General features: G+C 38.3%; 1 protein-coding gene across 1 annotated transcript in view; it reads right to left on the bottom strand.

Moving 5' to 3' along the window:
- The window catches only part of LOC122814987 (protein mono-ADP-ribosyltransferase PARP12-like), a 1,242,293-nt gene that overhangs the window by 153,467 nt on the left and 1,071,098 nt on the right, over positions 1-17,728 (bottom strand). The window contains exon 11 of the mRNA XM_044087242.1: positions 4,469-4,599. Within this exon, the coding sequence (XP_043943177.1) occupies positions 4,469-4,599 (131 nt within the window). The remainder of the gene's footprint in view (positions 1-4,468; positions 4,600-17,728) is intronic.

Here is a 17,728-nt window from a genome sequence, read left to right as displayed (position 1 = left end):
TTGTGCAATCTCGGAGTTAGTATATTTAGTTAAGGGGGTATGGGTGGCACAGCCCCCCACTTTATGCTTGAAATAGTGTCTGTGTTTTTAGTGCAAGCAATTTCTTTCCCTGGGAAAGAAATTGCTGTTTTGAAGTTTGTGGTTTAGTGCAGTCACTGATTATGTGCCAATGACGAGGCATTCGATGGAACGCCTCTTTGAGCATTTAATATAGACCCAGTGTTCTTCCATTTCCTTTTATTGCCTTGGTTCTTGTTCAGCTGGGATATCTGTTTGTTAGGCCACTGAAAGGTATCTTGTTTAATGGAGGAAAATGGAACATTTTTGACACTCCTTGCATCAATTTACCTCTGTCATCCCAGTGTTTAAGGATCTGATTTACCTGTTGTACCACACGCACAATTAAGACTCATGAGGAGCATTCAAAATCTCACTTTTTAACTCATGAGAAAAATTTGGGGAATGCAACCACGCATACCTCCTAATCGCCACTGATAATGCTGCATTTCTAGAAATGGTATCAGCTAATTCTAAGGCACTTTTTAAGGCATGTTTTGATACATGAGAAACAGTGGAGGCAATATCTTTAACAAGGGGTGTCAAACAGGTGGTCTTTGGGCCACAATCTGGTCCACTGAGGCATTTTAACAGGCCCTTGGTATGTTCTATAACAAACTGTTTTGAATGGACAGATACATGCTGGATGTGGTAATCTGCCCCCCCCCCCACTCAATTTTGACAAGTGTGGTAAATGGCCCCAAGTCAAAAAGGTCAGATACCTTTGAATTGACCTTATGCTCTGCAGGTAATGATGCAGAAAGTTTGTCTAAACTGTATGTGAATGTCAACACAAACTTCCATATAAACACTTGTATATGAACACTTAAAAAGGTACTGTGCTGGAATATGCCAGCTTCTTTCCCCTGAGATTTCAGCCACTTGTCTAGTTCATCTTGAGGGACTGGGTTAAAAGAAGAAATATTCTTCTTATTAGCAAAAGTCACTAGGAACACTGACGTAGGGTCCACAGACAAAGAGGCTTGGGACCAGGCAAGGCTGAGTAAACCCTAAATTTCATAAACACTTTCTTAGGCAAAGCCTCAATAAAAATAGGGAACTATAAGCTTTCTTGAAGACATCTTCCAATGCGGGATTAAATGAGGAAAGGTCTCAATGTCTAGGGCCTATTCCTCCAACAGATCACAAACCCTGATAATCCAGACAGCAGCCAAGATAGCTCCAAGATGAATACATCTCTAAATCTAGTCAGTATTTGGGAGAAAGAAAACATCTGTTTGGGTATCTCTATTTGTTCGTCATCAGAGGAACCCAAATGATCAGACTCAGACAGGTCAGAGTCCTCAGTCACAGAATCTCCTTCAAAAGCAGGACCCCTTGCAGACTGATCAGTGATGGAAGTACAAATGTTACTACCCTGTAGTCAACTGCCTGAACAATGGATCTATCCACAGCTATCAACTCTGGAGGGTCTTCTGTCTCTTTCTGGCATATACTACACTAGAAGGGGAATCCTCAGAGGAAAAGTATCAATACTGGCAACAGATTCTGCACCCCTGACTTCCCCAACACAAAGGATTTGGGTCTTCCATACCTACAGCAGGCAATGGTACAGCCTTGGAGGATGTGACTGACCCTCATGTCATGGACAACTGTGGTACTATGACTACCCCAGGGGGCCTGAAGGTAGCAGAAAGCAAGCAGTCTGACAGCCTGCCTGAAGCTAAGGCTACTGCAGAGTCACAAGACGTAGGCTGAGGCATATTATTTATTTACTTTACTATTGTTTTTAGGTGCAGCTGGGGAAGAAGTCAGGAGACAAGAAACTAGCCATCTCAATACTAAACACTAGCTACACAGCCAATTAAAAATATGGACAAATCCCACTACTCTCCCTCTAAACAGCAATCTAAAAACTATTTCTATAGGGACACTGTTCTGAGAACTGCACTGCGAAAATGACAGCATTTTCAGTAACACAGTTCAAAGTCCAAGCAACACGCACATAAGTTCCCTGATTTTGTAAAAATAATAAATAAAGAATGGCTAGTTTCTTCTAAATGAATGGATACAGACTAAAACATTAGAGAAGAAATAAATCATAAACCATTGAAAAATTCTTGTCAGAAATGTTTAACATAAAAAAAAAAAATGATGCCAAAAGCAAATTGAAGTACATTTCTGCAGGGGTTACAATTCTAAAGACTGCACTGAATAATATGACATTTCAGTAACACAGTTCCATGTCCCCTGATCTTGTATTATATGAAAATCAAAAAGGGGAGGTAGCTTCAGTCAGAATGAATGGACAAAGCCTACAATAGTATTAGACAAGAATTATATCATAAATTGATGAAATGTTTCTGTCAGAAGTGTTTAGCATACAAAATAGTGCCAAAATTGCAGTTTACATTTAAAAAAATCTTTATAATGCTGTAGTCCTATTCAATCACCTCAAATAATCATAATTAAAAAGAAAAAAAAAGCAAAAGCAACAAATTTTCCTGTCAAGACTTTCAACATAAGCTTTTAATCAACAGGCCTATACAAAATTTCTAATAAAAACAGCCAAAGCAGCACACTATCAAGCAATGACAGGAAAAACTGAAAAAGGAGGAAATAAAACTCAAAAGGAGTTTCTTATTTGAAAGAAATTTGAGGAAAGCAATATCCCAAGAAATCTTTCTTAGACTGTGGTACAAGAAAACTGTCCTGGTCCTAACAGATGATTGATTTTTCACCCTTAAAACAGGCAAGTATGGTAAGTGGCAGGAGTTCTAATCTTTAACAGTCTACCGGGGGGGGGGGGGTAGCAGGGCACTGCTACTCATAATGCCAGCACGGCACTGTGGTTGTTGAACATTCTTAGTCATAACCAGTGTGATGTCAAATAACTGACCACATGCTCTTAGTCCCACTTTAGACATCTGAAAAGGTGAAAACACAAACAATGATACAGAACCTCATTAACTACTCCGTGTATAGTGGTTATCCAATATTGTGTAGAGTACAGCTTACTACTGTAGTGGGGGGGGGTTGGAATGTAGTATTGGATTAGAACTGCAGCATGTTAAAGAATCTCTACAGTGGTATTTTTATCAGAATATTGGAGACTGCTTTATTAGGTGATATTACTTCATCTCAAAGGTTTTTTCTAAAGCCACTTACCTTACTCTGTGCAAATTTTGCAGATGCTTAAACAAAAATGCATTATGTCAAAGTACTGCTAAACTAACTATATACATATTTTTATATCATTAGGTATTTTCGTTAACAAGGTGCTAGATTAAAATGTATTCTTACTCTAACTTGCAGTGGGACAGATTCCACAACAACTTACATTTGGAGCATGGCATTATTTAAAGCCAGTAAATCTGCCACAACTTTTGAAAAACTTAAATGCAAACACAAATAAGTCTTAAGCACTTTGTCTAGAAGTGCATGAAATGAGGAATCAGACAATATATCTGGGGTAATACAAGTCATACTCCTAATTCTAAAAGAATCAGCACAACTGCAGCACTTTACACAGGTATACCACTTGGAAGTGCAACTATGTGCATGCAGGTATACCTGGTAATCCACCATGCCACTGCTGCAACTAAGCACTTACATTTATAAATGGTATTGGAAATAGGCTTCAGAGACTGCAAAATTATTTCAATATTCCAGAATGCGGTTGGGTGGAAACCATGCAGAGGTTCCACAAAGGTGTGCACTGCTGTTACAAATGACCCAGAATGGTTTCTATGTGCACATATTCTTGACTGAAGGCAAATTAAAATTGTTGTCATTTTGGTTTATATTGTGCAAATATGTTGCTGCTGTTAGTTGTGTTTTCTGCTGTCATGGATAGACCCCCCTGTTACTGTGTACAGATTCACATTGGTACTTACCTACAGTGTCTGTCTTTCTGTGATGTGGCAGACCATACTACCACATCCCCTCAAACTGTACAAAGCCATACACATAGTTGTCATGCATCTGTCTTTGGCTGGTGCTGAATGTATGGCAGCAAGAACTGGAATGTATACTGCAAACATAATGTGGCTCAATAACACTTAATTTTATGTTCTCACAGTGTAAATCCAGAGGTAGCTACTGTTATAGAAACACAGTTATCTTTCCATCAGCTTTCAGACATTAGGATATGCCTTATTGTCAGCTAAGATCTTCTTAGAAGAGATGCTATGACACCGCTATAACTGACACAAGTATATACTTCAAGCACACTCTCCATAGAAGTATACTGAAAAAATTCTGAAGTCAACAACTGAATTTTAAGCCAATAAGAATAGTAATTTTTAAATGTTATGGTGTTACTCACAGAAAGTAATCCTTCCGAAGCAAACTGATAGAATAAATTTCCATTTAGTAAGTGAATTACAAATATTAGACAATAGATTTCTCACAAGGCCCACATTATGCTTACACTTGATAGTTAACATACCACTGGAAAACTTCCCAAAGGGACACATTCTGAATCCTTTCTATCTTCTGGATGGTGCTGGAATCCATACTGTTGTGGAATAATGTCTTTATTTCATTATATTCTGCTGATGACTCAGACAATGGAACAAGCTTGAAAAGAAAATTACATAATGCTGTCAGTCTTGCCACTAGTCAATATACTCTAACATCTATATCTGTTTATTTTTGTTTACATGCTAACACTCCCAGTGAGTACCATTATGACTGTGTGCTCTGTAAATCAACAGATGCATAAATATATGAGGCATTCCTCTCAAGTAAGACTGCTGCAAAGTGCATCTTCTGGCTGACATCACAATTTTTTTTAGTCCCAAAAAAGAGATTATGTAACAAACATTATGTAAGACAATGTCTCATTGGTATATATCCTACTAATTTCTATGTCTGGTCATGAGGAATTCCATTCAATTGGAGACATGTTAATTAATCAACCATAAATCCCTCCACTACTACTGCACAGGAAGCTTACTAACAGAACGTACTAGGAATGTTATTGACAGACTGGAGTGTAGAAAGACCACTTCAGGTGTTTGGACAGCTCCCCAATGAAATGTCCATACTCAAAATGCTGAGTGCTGACAAGCCAAAAAAACTTCTTTTTACAGAGTTCAGGGTGGGAAAGCCCCCCTGCACCTCCCCCTCAATGTGGGGGGCAAGCCCCTATACCCCCCCCAAGCTTATACATACCAACGTCGAGATCTCCATATCTCAGAGAAAAGGGAATAGTCTGAGAAATGGCATCTTGAACTTAGTATGTGTGTAAGCCTGATCTTTCAGCCATTCAGTCTCTGTATTTTGGACTTGCTGTAACAGGTCCTGATATTTCAAATGGTTAACATTTGGACATATCTTGAAGTGTGCTATGGTATACTCCTTAGAAGACATCAGAAATGGTCACTGTGTGAGTGCGTGCGTGACAGCATACACTCCATGCTGCACAACAAGCTAACATTTGAGAATGAATGCCTGCTGACTTGTGGCACCTGGACTGGAGCAACACAAGCCCCACCCAAACAACAGGAGGACACAGGTGAGGTACTATCACTGTGCATGAGACACCAGCTGATGCAGTCTGACCCAGCACAGCAGTCACCACAAAGTCTGGTTTAAAATTGTGTCGTCATTACATGCTTCCTGTACACTAGTATACAAACCAAGAAATAATGACCACATGGAAAGGAATGTTAACATCATCACAGGACATGGATATCTATGTATGACAGCTTCCCAGTGACAACATTCATCCATCATCTTTGAAAATACATGGCATATCCACAAGGCACATCATACTTACACCACATAAGCATGTACACAAAAACTGATCATAATAAGTTCTGAAATTTATAGCAGTACTCTGTACAGAGTACATACATACAGGATAAACCTAGGTATTTGGACACACAAGTAGGAGCAATGCACTACAATGAAGATGTCATACCTTACCCACACTGACAGCTTTTTTTAACCATTGCTTATTTTACTCTTGATAAAATGTTTACATGCAGTTCAATCCCCAAGCATGGTGCACATTATCTTTATGTGCCCTACATGTCTATGCATTTCCCCTTATTGTTCATATCTCAGCTTACTGTATTTGCAAAATGGCAACAGTCCAGTACTGGTATTTAAAATTCTAACTTCAATGTCCACAGATTTAAAACTACTCATATCCAGATTATGACAGACCCACCACTTTCTTGGCATTACGCATGTGTGTAAAAATACCACTTTTCTCAGGTCTCATAAATCAGCTAACATAACATTTGTTTAACAAAGCAAATACTAACTATGAACTACCTATTAACTAATCAAACCTTAAAATATAACTATACAAACAAAATATAAGAAATAAAACAGTAATAATGTGAGTAAACTATATATTGGGTTGTTTCAACCACATGTTGGGCAAGCTATTGTGAATTCCTTTCATAAACCAGCATTACTTTTCTCTAAAAAGTGTTATCCAGGGCAGCCTTCTACCTATAACTTTTTGTTTCTTCCCTGATATGAATTGCTCTTCATCTTCTTCTATTCCCTTTGTCAATCTTATCAGGTCCCCAGGGTTGCTTGCATTGTTTTGTAATCACCTTCTTTGCTGCTAGGGTTATTACTGATAATAATTCCTTCTAGCTACAGGATTCTGGAGCATTTTTCCCCAGGCCTCCACTGAAAATGGATACCTCATGACCCACTCAAACTTTCCCAGTAAACAAATGCAAAATAAATAAATGCATATGTGTGCTTCTGTTCAATATCCTAAAAAGAAACTTTCTCCCCTAAGTCCTAGTCTATTATCTGTTATTCCTGCAACTGTTCTACTAATGGATTGCTTAAATGAAGACTAACATTCATAGGACCAAAAAAAAAAAAAAGATGTGTCCCATCCTGCATTTACTTCACTTCTACATCTCCAGTAATTTTGTGGCTATGTGGGATAAACAGCATTCAGTTTAGCAGATGTATAAAAATATTTGGGTAAGCATTTCCATGCAAAGATATAAAACTGTGCGGCCTCAAAGCCTTGCCAGGAAGTATACAGATTTCTTGCCACGGTTTGCCTGTTAATTTGATGTTTAACATTTTTTTTTTACATGAATCCCAAATCTTTCTCTTTTGGCCCATCCTCACCCTTTAATTTACTATATTACTATGATATTGGGCTACTGCGGTGGTGGTGCTGTGGTAGCATTGTCGCCTCACAGTAAGACGCTGTCCAGTTCAATTCTCAGCTAGAGCGTCTTCTGCATGGAGACATGCGTGAATGGGCGTACCTTCGTTGAAGGTTGTGCGTCAGAGCTGGCAACTTGGTACGTAAAAATCAACTGCCAATCATTAGCGGACCGGAGTTCCGCTGTGGCGACCCCTAACCGGGAAAAGCCGAAAGACACAACAACTAAGATATCAGGCTCTTCTTAAGTTCTTTATTTTGTCTAGTATCCATTATCACACTGTAAGGTGTCGATATCTGTTAATAGTCTGTTCTGACCAAGATAGTGTTTTGAATCTCATGTATTAGTCCCCATAAGGTTTTTCCAGTCTATCAGGGAGATTTAATTCCCATTGTATATCATACCTCTGCCTAATTCCCTCAATGCTCATCATTTTTTCCCAATATTTCAGCTTTGTTCTCCATATATATCGAACCTCTACTTGTTTAAATTCTTTCTTTTTGAATAATTTCTTAATATCATCCCTTAAGTCCATCAGAACATCAAGTTCTCTACAATATTACCCCAATAGGATTCTAGCAGACCTGTTCTTGTTACCTATGGACATTTTACTAACATCAGTTTCCATTTACTCTTGAAAACTTGGGGACTGACATATGGAATATAACTGTAGTCTTAGGGTTGTAATTTAAATGCCTATGTCTATAACTGCTAACCCTCCTTTATCTTTGATAAGGTCATTTTCAGCCAGGCTACCATTGGACATTTTTCATGCCAGAATAAATCTCTCGTCCAGTTAAGGAGCTTAGTTAAATCCTTAGGGGTTGACCAGGGGACCTAACCCAGGTATAATATATGGGGAAATACTTGCCATGCTAAAGCTTCTATTCTGTGAGCCAAGTCTTCAAATTCCTCCATTGTTTCAGTTTCACCTTAACTGACATATAAAATTCCTTATAAGTTTCAAATAAAGAATCATTGTAACTACTTCTTAGCCAGATACACAAGTATTTTATCTTGTCTAAGGTCTTAGTTTGTAGGGATACAGTTTGTATTTTAGAGGTATCCAATTTTTCTCAGTACTGACTTTATAACCATAGAATCCACTAAAATGGTAAAGTGTTGCTAGTTACATGAGGACACTTATTTTAGGTTTAGTTAAAGTTAGAATTATATCATTAGCATATAAGGTGAGCTTTAAGTTTAAGTTTCTCCATTTAAACCCCTGTATTTTGGAGTCTGCTATATTGTGTTAAGGGCAATAAATAACAAAGGGGAGAGTGGGCATTCCCGCCTTGTCCCTTTAGTTACTGTAAATGTCTCTGACGTTACAGCCATAATCTTGACCGTTACTGTAAACTCCCCATAAATTGGTTTCAGTGGTGAAATCCAAGTTTCTGATATCCCCACTTTTATTAATACTAGAAATAAAAATGACCACTCAACTCAGTCAAATGCTTTCTCAGCATCCAAACGTATTACCATCGTTGGGGTTTTCTACTGTTATACCTCCTGAAATATCATAAGGGCCCAGATTAAATTATCAAAGGTTTGGCAACCTTCAATAAATCCACATTGGTCTAGATGTATTAATTGGGGTATCTGTTCACTTGAAAGTCTAGCCAGTAAAGACTATAAATACCTTGTAATCATGATTTAGTATTATAATTGAGTGACAAACTTGAAAGCTGTGGGTCTCTTCCTTCCACATGTGTAGTAGCTATTAACCTTCTGTCAAACTCCATGGGATTCTTTTAGAATGCATAATATCCTTCATTCATCACTTAAAATCTCTATATTCTGTCTTCTACTTATCTCTACACCCAAATTGAGAAGGAGGAAATGGCTCTATGATTAACTAAAGCTATAGCTGATGGGTCAGGTTTGGGATGAGTGCATAAAAAAGAACTGATTAACTTTATACAATATATCTGCCTTTTTAGGGGAAGCAGGCTGAATATCAAGAAAACTGTAGGCAGTGACACACACATCCTCGAGGGCTGGCAGCACTGGGGGAATGGGAGAAGGTCTGGGAAATTCCTTCTGTAGCAGCTTGTAGCATTTCCTGAGAAACTGAGAAACCCTAGTGTACTCCCACTGAAAACAATGGCACATTCTGAAAACAGTCTCAAAGAAAGAGAAACTCAAAAGGTGAACCCCCCCCCCCCATAGAGAGAATGAGAAACCATGATCTCCTCAGAATCCGAATCAGAAATGTGAAGAGAAAACCTTGCATTTGTCCCTTCATCTTCCTGTCTAGATTCAGACTCTTTAATCTCTTCAAGAAAAAAGATATCAGTTTTAATTTTACCAGAAACCACCTTAAAAAAAGGATCAATAGCCTGACAAACTCTAAGCCAGATCTAGTAATCTACTCCTGTCCAAGGAAATTTGAGCAGGAGCAGATAGGTGTTTACTTTTCTGTTTCTTTTTTGATAGGAAAAATGGGACCAACACAGTTGTTAATGGCAGTATAAGCTTCCCCAGGGATGGACACAACATTCTAAACAAACAGGGAAGCCTTCTTGGCTTCATCTCCCACGACAAACAATACTGGCTCTCCCATGCCCACAAAGGGGACCCCAACAGCTGCAGACAACATGGCCAAACCATGGTTCATAGTGGCTGTAGGTGCTGCACCAGAGGGATCCATGGTAAAAGATGAGTGGTCTGAGTAACTAGCTCTGGCAACAACAAAGTCACCCACCTGCAGGTGATGACAACTGCTAGCATGTTGTGGTGGCAAAGGCTGTTTTTCTTAACTATTTCTTTTTCTGGCTGGAAGAAGAACCAGTCATGGGACTAGTAGTTAATTCCATGGTCAAGCTGAAAATGGTATTTCTTTCCTGGGAGAAAAGAAGCAACACAAGCCAGTTGTATAATATCACTTTTTCCTAATAAAAGCACACTACAAAGTAATATACATTTTCCAGACCCATAAAAAGAAAATAAAACTAAGTTTTCCAGAGAAAAAATGTTTTTCGATGACTTTAAACAACTTTATTTTTTAAAACAAGAAACTCTTCATTGAATTATCACTTATGACATAGGCAATCATACATTTACATAAATGAGAAACAGACTATATTGACATATTTTCTCACACACATGGAATCCGCTCAGGCTAGCCGACCAGTAGTACACCAACAGTGAAAGGATGATTTTGTTTCATTAAAGTTTATCATAAATTAATATAATTCATTATATTAATTATAAATATTTATTATTTTTTATAGTAGAGTTTTTCATATTAAAATGTTAGGACTATGTAATATTGTTTAAACATATACATACACATGACTTTTATGGGTTTACCAATTTTTAATGTGTCATTTGATTTTTTAGTTTTTAATTTGTGATAAATTTTGCTTTGTCCACAAAGCAACGGGTTAAGTAAATTAGGCACATCGCTTTGTTTTATTTATTTACTTATTCATTTTATTGATGCTTAAATGTTTTTAAAGTAGGATATATTTATTGAGTGGTTTGCTGTTGCTATCTGGCACTATGAAATTGTAACAAAGAATGTATCACTTTAAAAGTCTGTAAAGCTGGGGAGGGGCTTGCGAGTGTTTCACTATGCATGCAACCTTTCAATGTTTGTCTAGCAATCATGTGACTAGGCGGAGGGAAATTTAAACCCCTGTTTTCTGTGTAGGCTTTTTTCTGAGGAAGTTGATTTATTCAATTCAACGAAAAGCTTTTTTATGTGCTTAAATTCTATGTTATAATATATTAAATGCACTTTGGATTTATTTGACTTGTGTATGGTGTTGGTGTACTACTGGTCGGCTTGCCTGAGTGGATTCCATTTGTGTGAGTTTACACAAGTTTATCGTTTTTTCTTGAGTTTGTGTTTTGTATCGACATATTTTCAGTTGCAAACATTATACAACACCTACAATATTCTAGACAGTCATTTTGTTAGACATTACATAGCTCATTCATTTCTTGCCTTCCTTAAACATCATTCATCCTCCAGAACATTATTCAGCATGTATTCATTCCACAATTCCCATTTTTTCTATGTAATTTGCTCCTACCCTTTTCTAAAGATCCCACACCCAGTCCTTTTATTTCTGCTACTATATTCACTACTTCTAATATGGTTGGTTTAGACTTAGATTTCCATTTTTTAGTAACTGCTTTTTTGGCAACCACCAGAATTAGACTCAGCAAGGCCTTACTATGTTAAGACAATTCTGATACTGTATCACAACCCCCCCCCCAAAAAAAAAATACAGATAATTTTCTTAGTTACATCGATTTGCTCACCCAGTATTTCTGACAAAATAGTTTGCAGGGAATTTTTAAAGTTTACCAACTCATTATACTTCCAAAAAAATATGTCTCCAATTACCGCTTTCTTTCCCATCACACCTCCAGCATTTGCAAACTACCTGAGGAAAAATTATTTGGACTCCACTTGGGGTAAAACAATTCCCAATCAAACACTTTCAAAGATCCTAAAACTTCTAGATTTTGTTGCATATTTGGGAGTCAAACATATTCTCCCACTGTTTTGATGATGAACTGGTTATCTATTCTCTTTTGCCAATCCTTTCTAACCTCCCCTGATCGATCCCTATAGTTATCAAGTAACATTTCACATGCCCTACTAATTATCCATTTTTAACAGCAGCTTCTGTTCTAGATTCTTCTAAAAACTTTACCAGTGCTGATACTTCACTTCGGATCCCCTATTCCTTTCTCTTTGCCTATACTCTGATATAAATCCTTGACAGAAAAGACAATCTCTGTCCTGCAGTCCAAATGAATTATTGTCCTCTTCCCATTCTATTACCTTCCCTTTCTCTTTTTAATTGCTCCCAATGTTTTGGCTGCTTTGCCAGTTTTCTCCAGTAAATTCCAGCCCCTTCTTGCCTATTCTTTGTACCTCTAATTGAGTCATCCACACTGGCAGAATCTCCTTTCTCCATTCCCATGCTGGCTTCATTTTTAAAATACGTTCTGCTACTTTATCAATACAATATTCTGTATAGTTCTTGTTATTCTCTTTAAGGATCTGCATCCAAAATTCCAGTATCTCCTTATTTCTTGAGCTTCCCTCCTTTTTCATCATCATCATCCCCTTCCACTTTGAATTACAGCCTTCTGCTTGTGCAATGTACAGGAGCTTTAAACATGTAGCTCTGAAATAAACCTTCAACCCAGGTAATCCCAAACCAGCTTAATTTATTGGAAGGATCAACTTATCCCACTTGACTCTTGCCCTCTTCCACTGACACACAAAATCCTTCAGTTCTATTAATTGCTATCCCCAATGTCCTTGGTTAATAAAAATGTGGTTGAACTGCGTATAAAACTAAGGGGACTAAAAACATTTTTATTGCTAGTATCTTGCTATCCATATGCATAGGCAAGAGCTTCCAGTTTCTCTGTTTTTATATTATCATTAGTTAAGAAGCTTCCCAAATATCCTTAGCCATAACAAAATCTATTTAACCCATATTCCTAAGTACTACATTTTATTATGTCCCCATAAAGATGGGCATTGTTGAACCAATTCATGTGTGGAGTACATGGTTTAAAGCTGTTACCTTTCAGAGGTAGGTACTAGGCTATTGGCCCTAGTGCCTATGGAAGCCTAGCCAAAAAAGTACCCTGGCTTTCGCCACCCAAGAAAATTATTTTTCTGTGTCCCTGTCAAGCAGAGCTACAGAAGTGATCCCCGGGGTGAATTTCCTATCCAATCATCAAGATTTTTCTTGAATGCTGCTAATGAGATGCTTTGTTTGATATAGATAGATAGTTTGTTCCAGAGTATGGGAAGTCTCTGGGATAAGAATCTATCCCTCCAACATGTTCTGTTTATTGTGGTGACAAGGTTTAGGTCCCTAGAGCATATAGCTCGGAGGGACTGGGATTTCTTTAAGTGGAGCATGTCCAACAGCTCTGGGTTTGACACAGCTTTGTATGTTAGCCAGAGATTGTCTCTGAGTAGGCGATATGCGACGGAGTAAAGCTGGAGTTTTTTTAGATGGTCTGCATAGGGCATCTGACTGAGGCTAGTAATCCTCTTTGTGAGGTATTTCTGCAGCCTTTCCAGTTGTTGTAGATGTCTTGTGAGGTACATACCAAAAGGGCACTGTATTCTATAATGGGTCTAATGAGTGACGAGTAGAGGGGGGCAAGGACCTCTTTTTCCCTGGATGAGAAATCTTTTGTGATGAGGTGTGCCATGTAGAAGGATTTCCTGACTACTGTGGTGATGTGATTATCAAAGGAGAGACTACTGTCCACCTGTGTCCCAAGGTCTCTTATCACACTTCCGGTGTTAAGTAGACTAACACCTATGTGGTAGTTTATGGGTACAGAGTTTTACTAAAAGGGATGACAATGCACTTTTTGGTATTGAGCTTGAGGCCATGGCTTTGACACCAGGCATCTGTCTCAGTGAGGCCCTTTTGTAGGATGTCCACATTGTTAGGAGTTTCTATTATGGCTCCTAGTTTGCAGTAATCTGTGAACTTTGTTAGCCAAAGACCTTCTCTGTTAGCCTGTACTTCAGAGAAGTATATACCAAACAGGAGAGGACCCAGGACTGAACCCTGTGGTGCTCCACTTGTCACTGGTCTGAAGTCGGATTTGGAGTCTGCTACTTTCACAGTGTGGGTTCTGTCAGTGAGCCAGTTGGCAACCTATCTTGTGACATAGGGATTTATACCTAGTTTAGTGAGTTTATCTATAATTCCAGAGTAGGGGATGGTGTCAAAAGCCTTGGCAAGATCTTGATAGGCTGTGTGAACCACCTTACCCTCATCTGCTTCAAAAGAAGTCTATCAGGCTTAGGAGACATAATCTGCCTTTTACAAACCCAAACTGGGTGGGGTCCAGAGTTTGGAGATTACCAATGTCATTGGTTATAAGTTCCATGATGATGCATTCCACAGCCTTGCAGACCAGGCTCGTCAGGCTAATGGGGTGGGAGTTCGAGTGGGATAACCATCACTGTGCACCATTCAATGGGCACAAAGGCTATGATTAAACATGGTACTTGGGTGGGATGGATGTTGTCAGGTCCCATGGATGCTGTGTTCTTGGCTTTGGAGAGTGTAGTTTTTACCTGTGCAGCCGTGATTACAGGAACTTTGCATTCTTCCAGTACAGAGATAGGGGGTGAGAGGGAGGTAAAGTTAGCACTGAACCTATCTGCCAGGATGTTGGCAATATCCGTTGGTTCTGTATATTTAGAGCTATTGTGCTGTAACTCAGAGCAAATCTGAGTGTTGCCACTGAGATTCTTGACATAGCTATAGAATGCTTTGTGGTTGTCTTTAGAATCAGTGGGGATTTTATTTTCATAACTAGCTTTGGAGGATTTTATGAAGGAGCTCAGCTTCTTGCTGAGGCTGACCAGGGAGTTCTTCCAATCATGGGATTTTACACTTTTTTGCTACAGTTTCTTTCTTCTGTTGTAGGGTTTGTTTATAGCAGGGGACCACCAGATTGGTTTCCTTTTTTTAGAGGATAGCATCTTGGTTCTGTTAAGTGCTTATTTGTGTAGGATTCAGTAGTCGCATGGGTGTTGATGTCTAGGCTGATAAGCTTGTGGTTGGATTTAACCAATGAGGAATTGACCTCTGGTGTGGAACAATGGTTGCCCATGTTGGTAATGACCAGGTGGTCTAGGATATTGCTGTCCCTGGTGGGGGTGTGGATAAGTTGATCCAAGGCATTGGAATTTATGAATTCCAGAAAACATTGAGCAAAAGAGTTGGTACACGAGTAGTTTTCCCAGTTAATGGTGGGGTAGTTGAAATTGCCCGTTATTAGGGTGTTAGGTTGTACCCTATTATTTTCCAGTGTATCAAGAAATGAGGAGTGGGAATCCTGGGTAATGGTGGCGAAAAACTAAAATTTGGATTGTGGTCTTGCCCAGAGTTAGTTGCACTTGGATAATCTCAGATGCATTATGCTGAGCAACTAGCCTGAAGGTTTGGATATCCTTAATGAATATGGACACGCCTCTGCCTTTAGTGTTTCGGTCCAGGTTAGGTGGCCAAAAGGTGTGGTATGAATTACAGCCTGGTAATGCAGGGGTGCTCTCTGGAGCCTTGAACCAGGTCCCTATCACTGCACAGATTTCGATGTTCTCCATTTTAAGGAGTGCCTCGAGTGAGTGCATTTTGAGGTTTAGACTTCTAGCACTGAGTAGCATTACCCTCAGATTTTGCTTGCTTGTACCTGTTACAGTGGTGAATTTGTCATTTGAACCTTGCCTAAAAAAGGCACTACAGGGGTGGCAAGAGCCTTAGCCAGTATCAGGAATCCCAAGGGTGACAGGTGCAGGCTATCTCTGGCAAAACATCGTGATCTGTCGATCATGTCATCCCAGGCAGACATATGCTGGATCCCCTTAGAATGACACCAGAGCTTAGCCAATTGTCGAAGTCAATCATTTTGTCCTTGTACTGTGGTATCATTTATTTTATCTTCCTTAATTTTGTATCCAAAAATCATTTAAAACCATCTCAGAATGTTCCACAACACTACAATGTCCTTTTCTGGTTTTACCAGGTACAAAATAATATCATCTGCAAATAATGCTAACTTTTTTTGATTACCATTACCGTACCAATTATATCCTGAATTTCTGAGTTCCTTACTTTCTTTGCCATTGGTTCTAAACATAATGCAAATAAACATGAAAGAAGACACACCTCCCTGGTTCCTCAATTCAAACTGAACTTATCAGAGAGGAAACCCCACTTTAGTTTTTGCCTCTGATCCCTCACATAATTTCTTAATTAACCCTGCTCACAAACTCCCAGCTTATTCTGTCAAATGCTTTCTCTGCATGAAGACCTACCAACAACTGTGGTATTTATTTTACATTTTGCTTCCCTCTGAATCATCATTGTTCTATTAATGTTATCAAATGTTTGTCTCCCCACTACAAAACCACATTGATGTATACGAAGCTGGATCTGACAGGTCTTTACCATCTTTAGGTATTACAGCCACCACAGCTTTCTTCCAGGATGTTGATGCTTTTCTTCCTTTTAAAATACTGTTAAGCAAAACCTTCCAGACCTTTATCACTTTCTTCCCTCCTAGTTTCCAAACTTCCATAGGAATAACATCTATTCCTGAAGACTTTCCTTTAGATTCCTTAAAAATTACCATTTTTATATCATCTCTTCCTATCCTGTTAGTAAATGAGGCTCGTCTACAGCTAACCTTAGCATATTTAATTCTGCCATAAACATTTCCATTTCTACTTCTTCTTAATTTCCACATTTCCCTGCTTTACACAGATTTTCATAAAATTTATGAAATATGCCAGGTTTTCTGGTTATTTTCCTTGTTATGGGCTCTCTAAGCCTGGCAACACCCCTTTCTACTTTCTGTTGCTTGAGCCTTTTGTGCTAAAAGCGTTTGTGCTCTGGAGTTATTATCAAAAACAGCTGCTTAACAGCAATCTTTCCAAACTCGTGTATATTACTGAGGTAGCCCCTTTATTGTCTCATTAGCACTCTGTAGTCATGGCTCCTCTTGCTCTGTGGGATTCTCCCATTCTGCAATACTTCTTTGGCAGCCCCTCAAAATAATTCTTGTTACTTCTTAACCATATCTATTTTTCTTTTACTTCTACCCTATTTATAAAACTCATTTCATCCCACTCTGACTAAATTTTTTGAAGAAATTTCCATTTTCCCAAATAACTCCTGAATAACTTCCCACTATCCATTCCTTAAATTCATCTCTATTTAAAATACAGCTGGGGAAGTGCCAGTGCCTCATTTTTATTTTATTACTCTACACTTTTATTTAAGTTATTATTGGTACATGATATGAAACAGCTATTGGATATATATCAAAACTTTCAATTAGACGCATATGTTCCTGTAAAATATAATTTCTGCCTAGACTAGCCCAGTTTTTGTACTTTGGGAAATATTTAAATTCTCTCAGAGTTCCTACGGATGAGTTCATATCTTCCATACCAAATATTTTCATAAATTTCTTCAAAAATCTACCCTCTTTTGTTATATCTTCCCTTCTAAGCCCCCAAGATAGATCCTCTGTGTTGCAAATCAAATTCCAGTGCCCATTTACAAGTAATATTCCTTGCTAAATGCTGATTATTTCTCCCAGAATCTTCTTAAGCTCCACAGCAACATTTTGAGGTGGAAAATAAATACATGACTACTTAATTCTTCTCCCTTGCCAGTAGCCCCTTAATACTACAAATCTACCATTATCATTCTATTTTTCCTCTTCTATCACTATTGGAGCTCCTCTTTCAATCAATATAAGTACTCCTCTTTTCCTTTATCCCAGATATTCCACTGAATAACCATCATGAAATCCTATTTTATCAAATTCACATGCTCAGTTCCTCCCAAATGTATCTCCTCTAGTATAGCTATTTGCACTCTACATTTTTTTAATATAGTTCACTACTCTTTCTCTTTTGTGTACACCAGTGAGACCATTCACATTAAAAGACAATATGGAAAGTGTTGCCATTATGATAAGAAGCTATTATTCCCACCTGTTAATATATAACAGCTTTTCTTCAA

This window comes from Protopterus annectens, chromosome 11.part0 (assembly GCF_019279795.1).
Source record: "Protopterus annectens isolate FY-2018-M chromosome 11.part0, PAN1.0, whole genome shotgun sequence".
NCBI lineage: Eukaryota > Metazoa > Chordata > Ceratodontiformes > Protopteridae > Protopterus > Protopterus annectens.
Note: the sequence above shows the minus strand (reverse complement) of the source record. Positions and strands in the feature narration are given on the sequence as shown.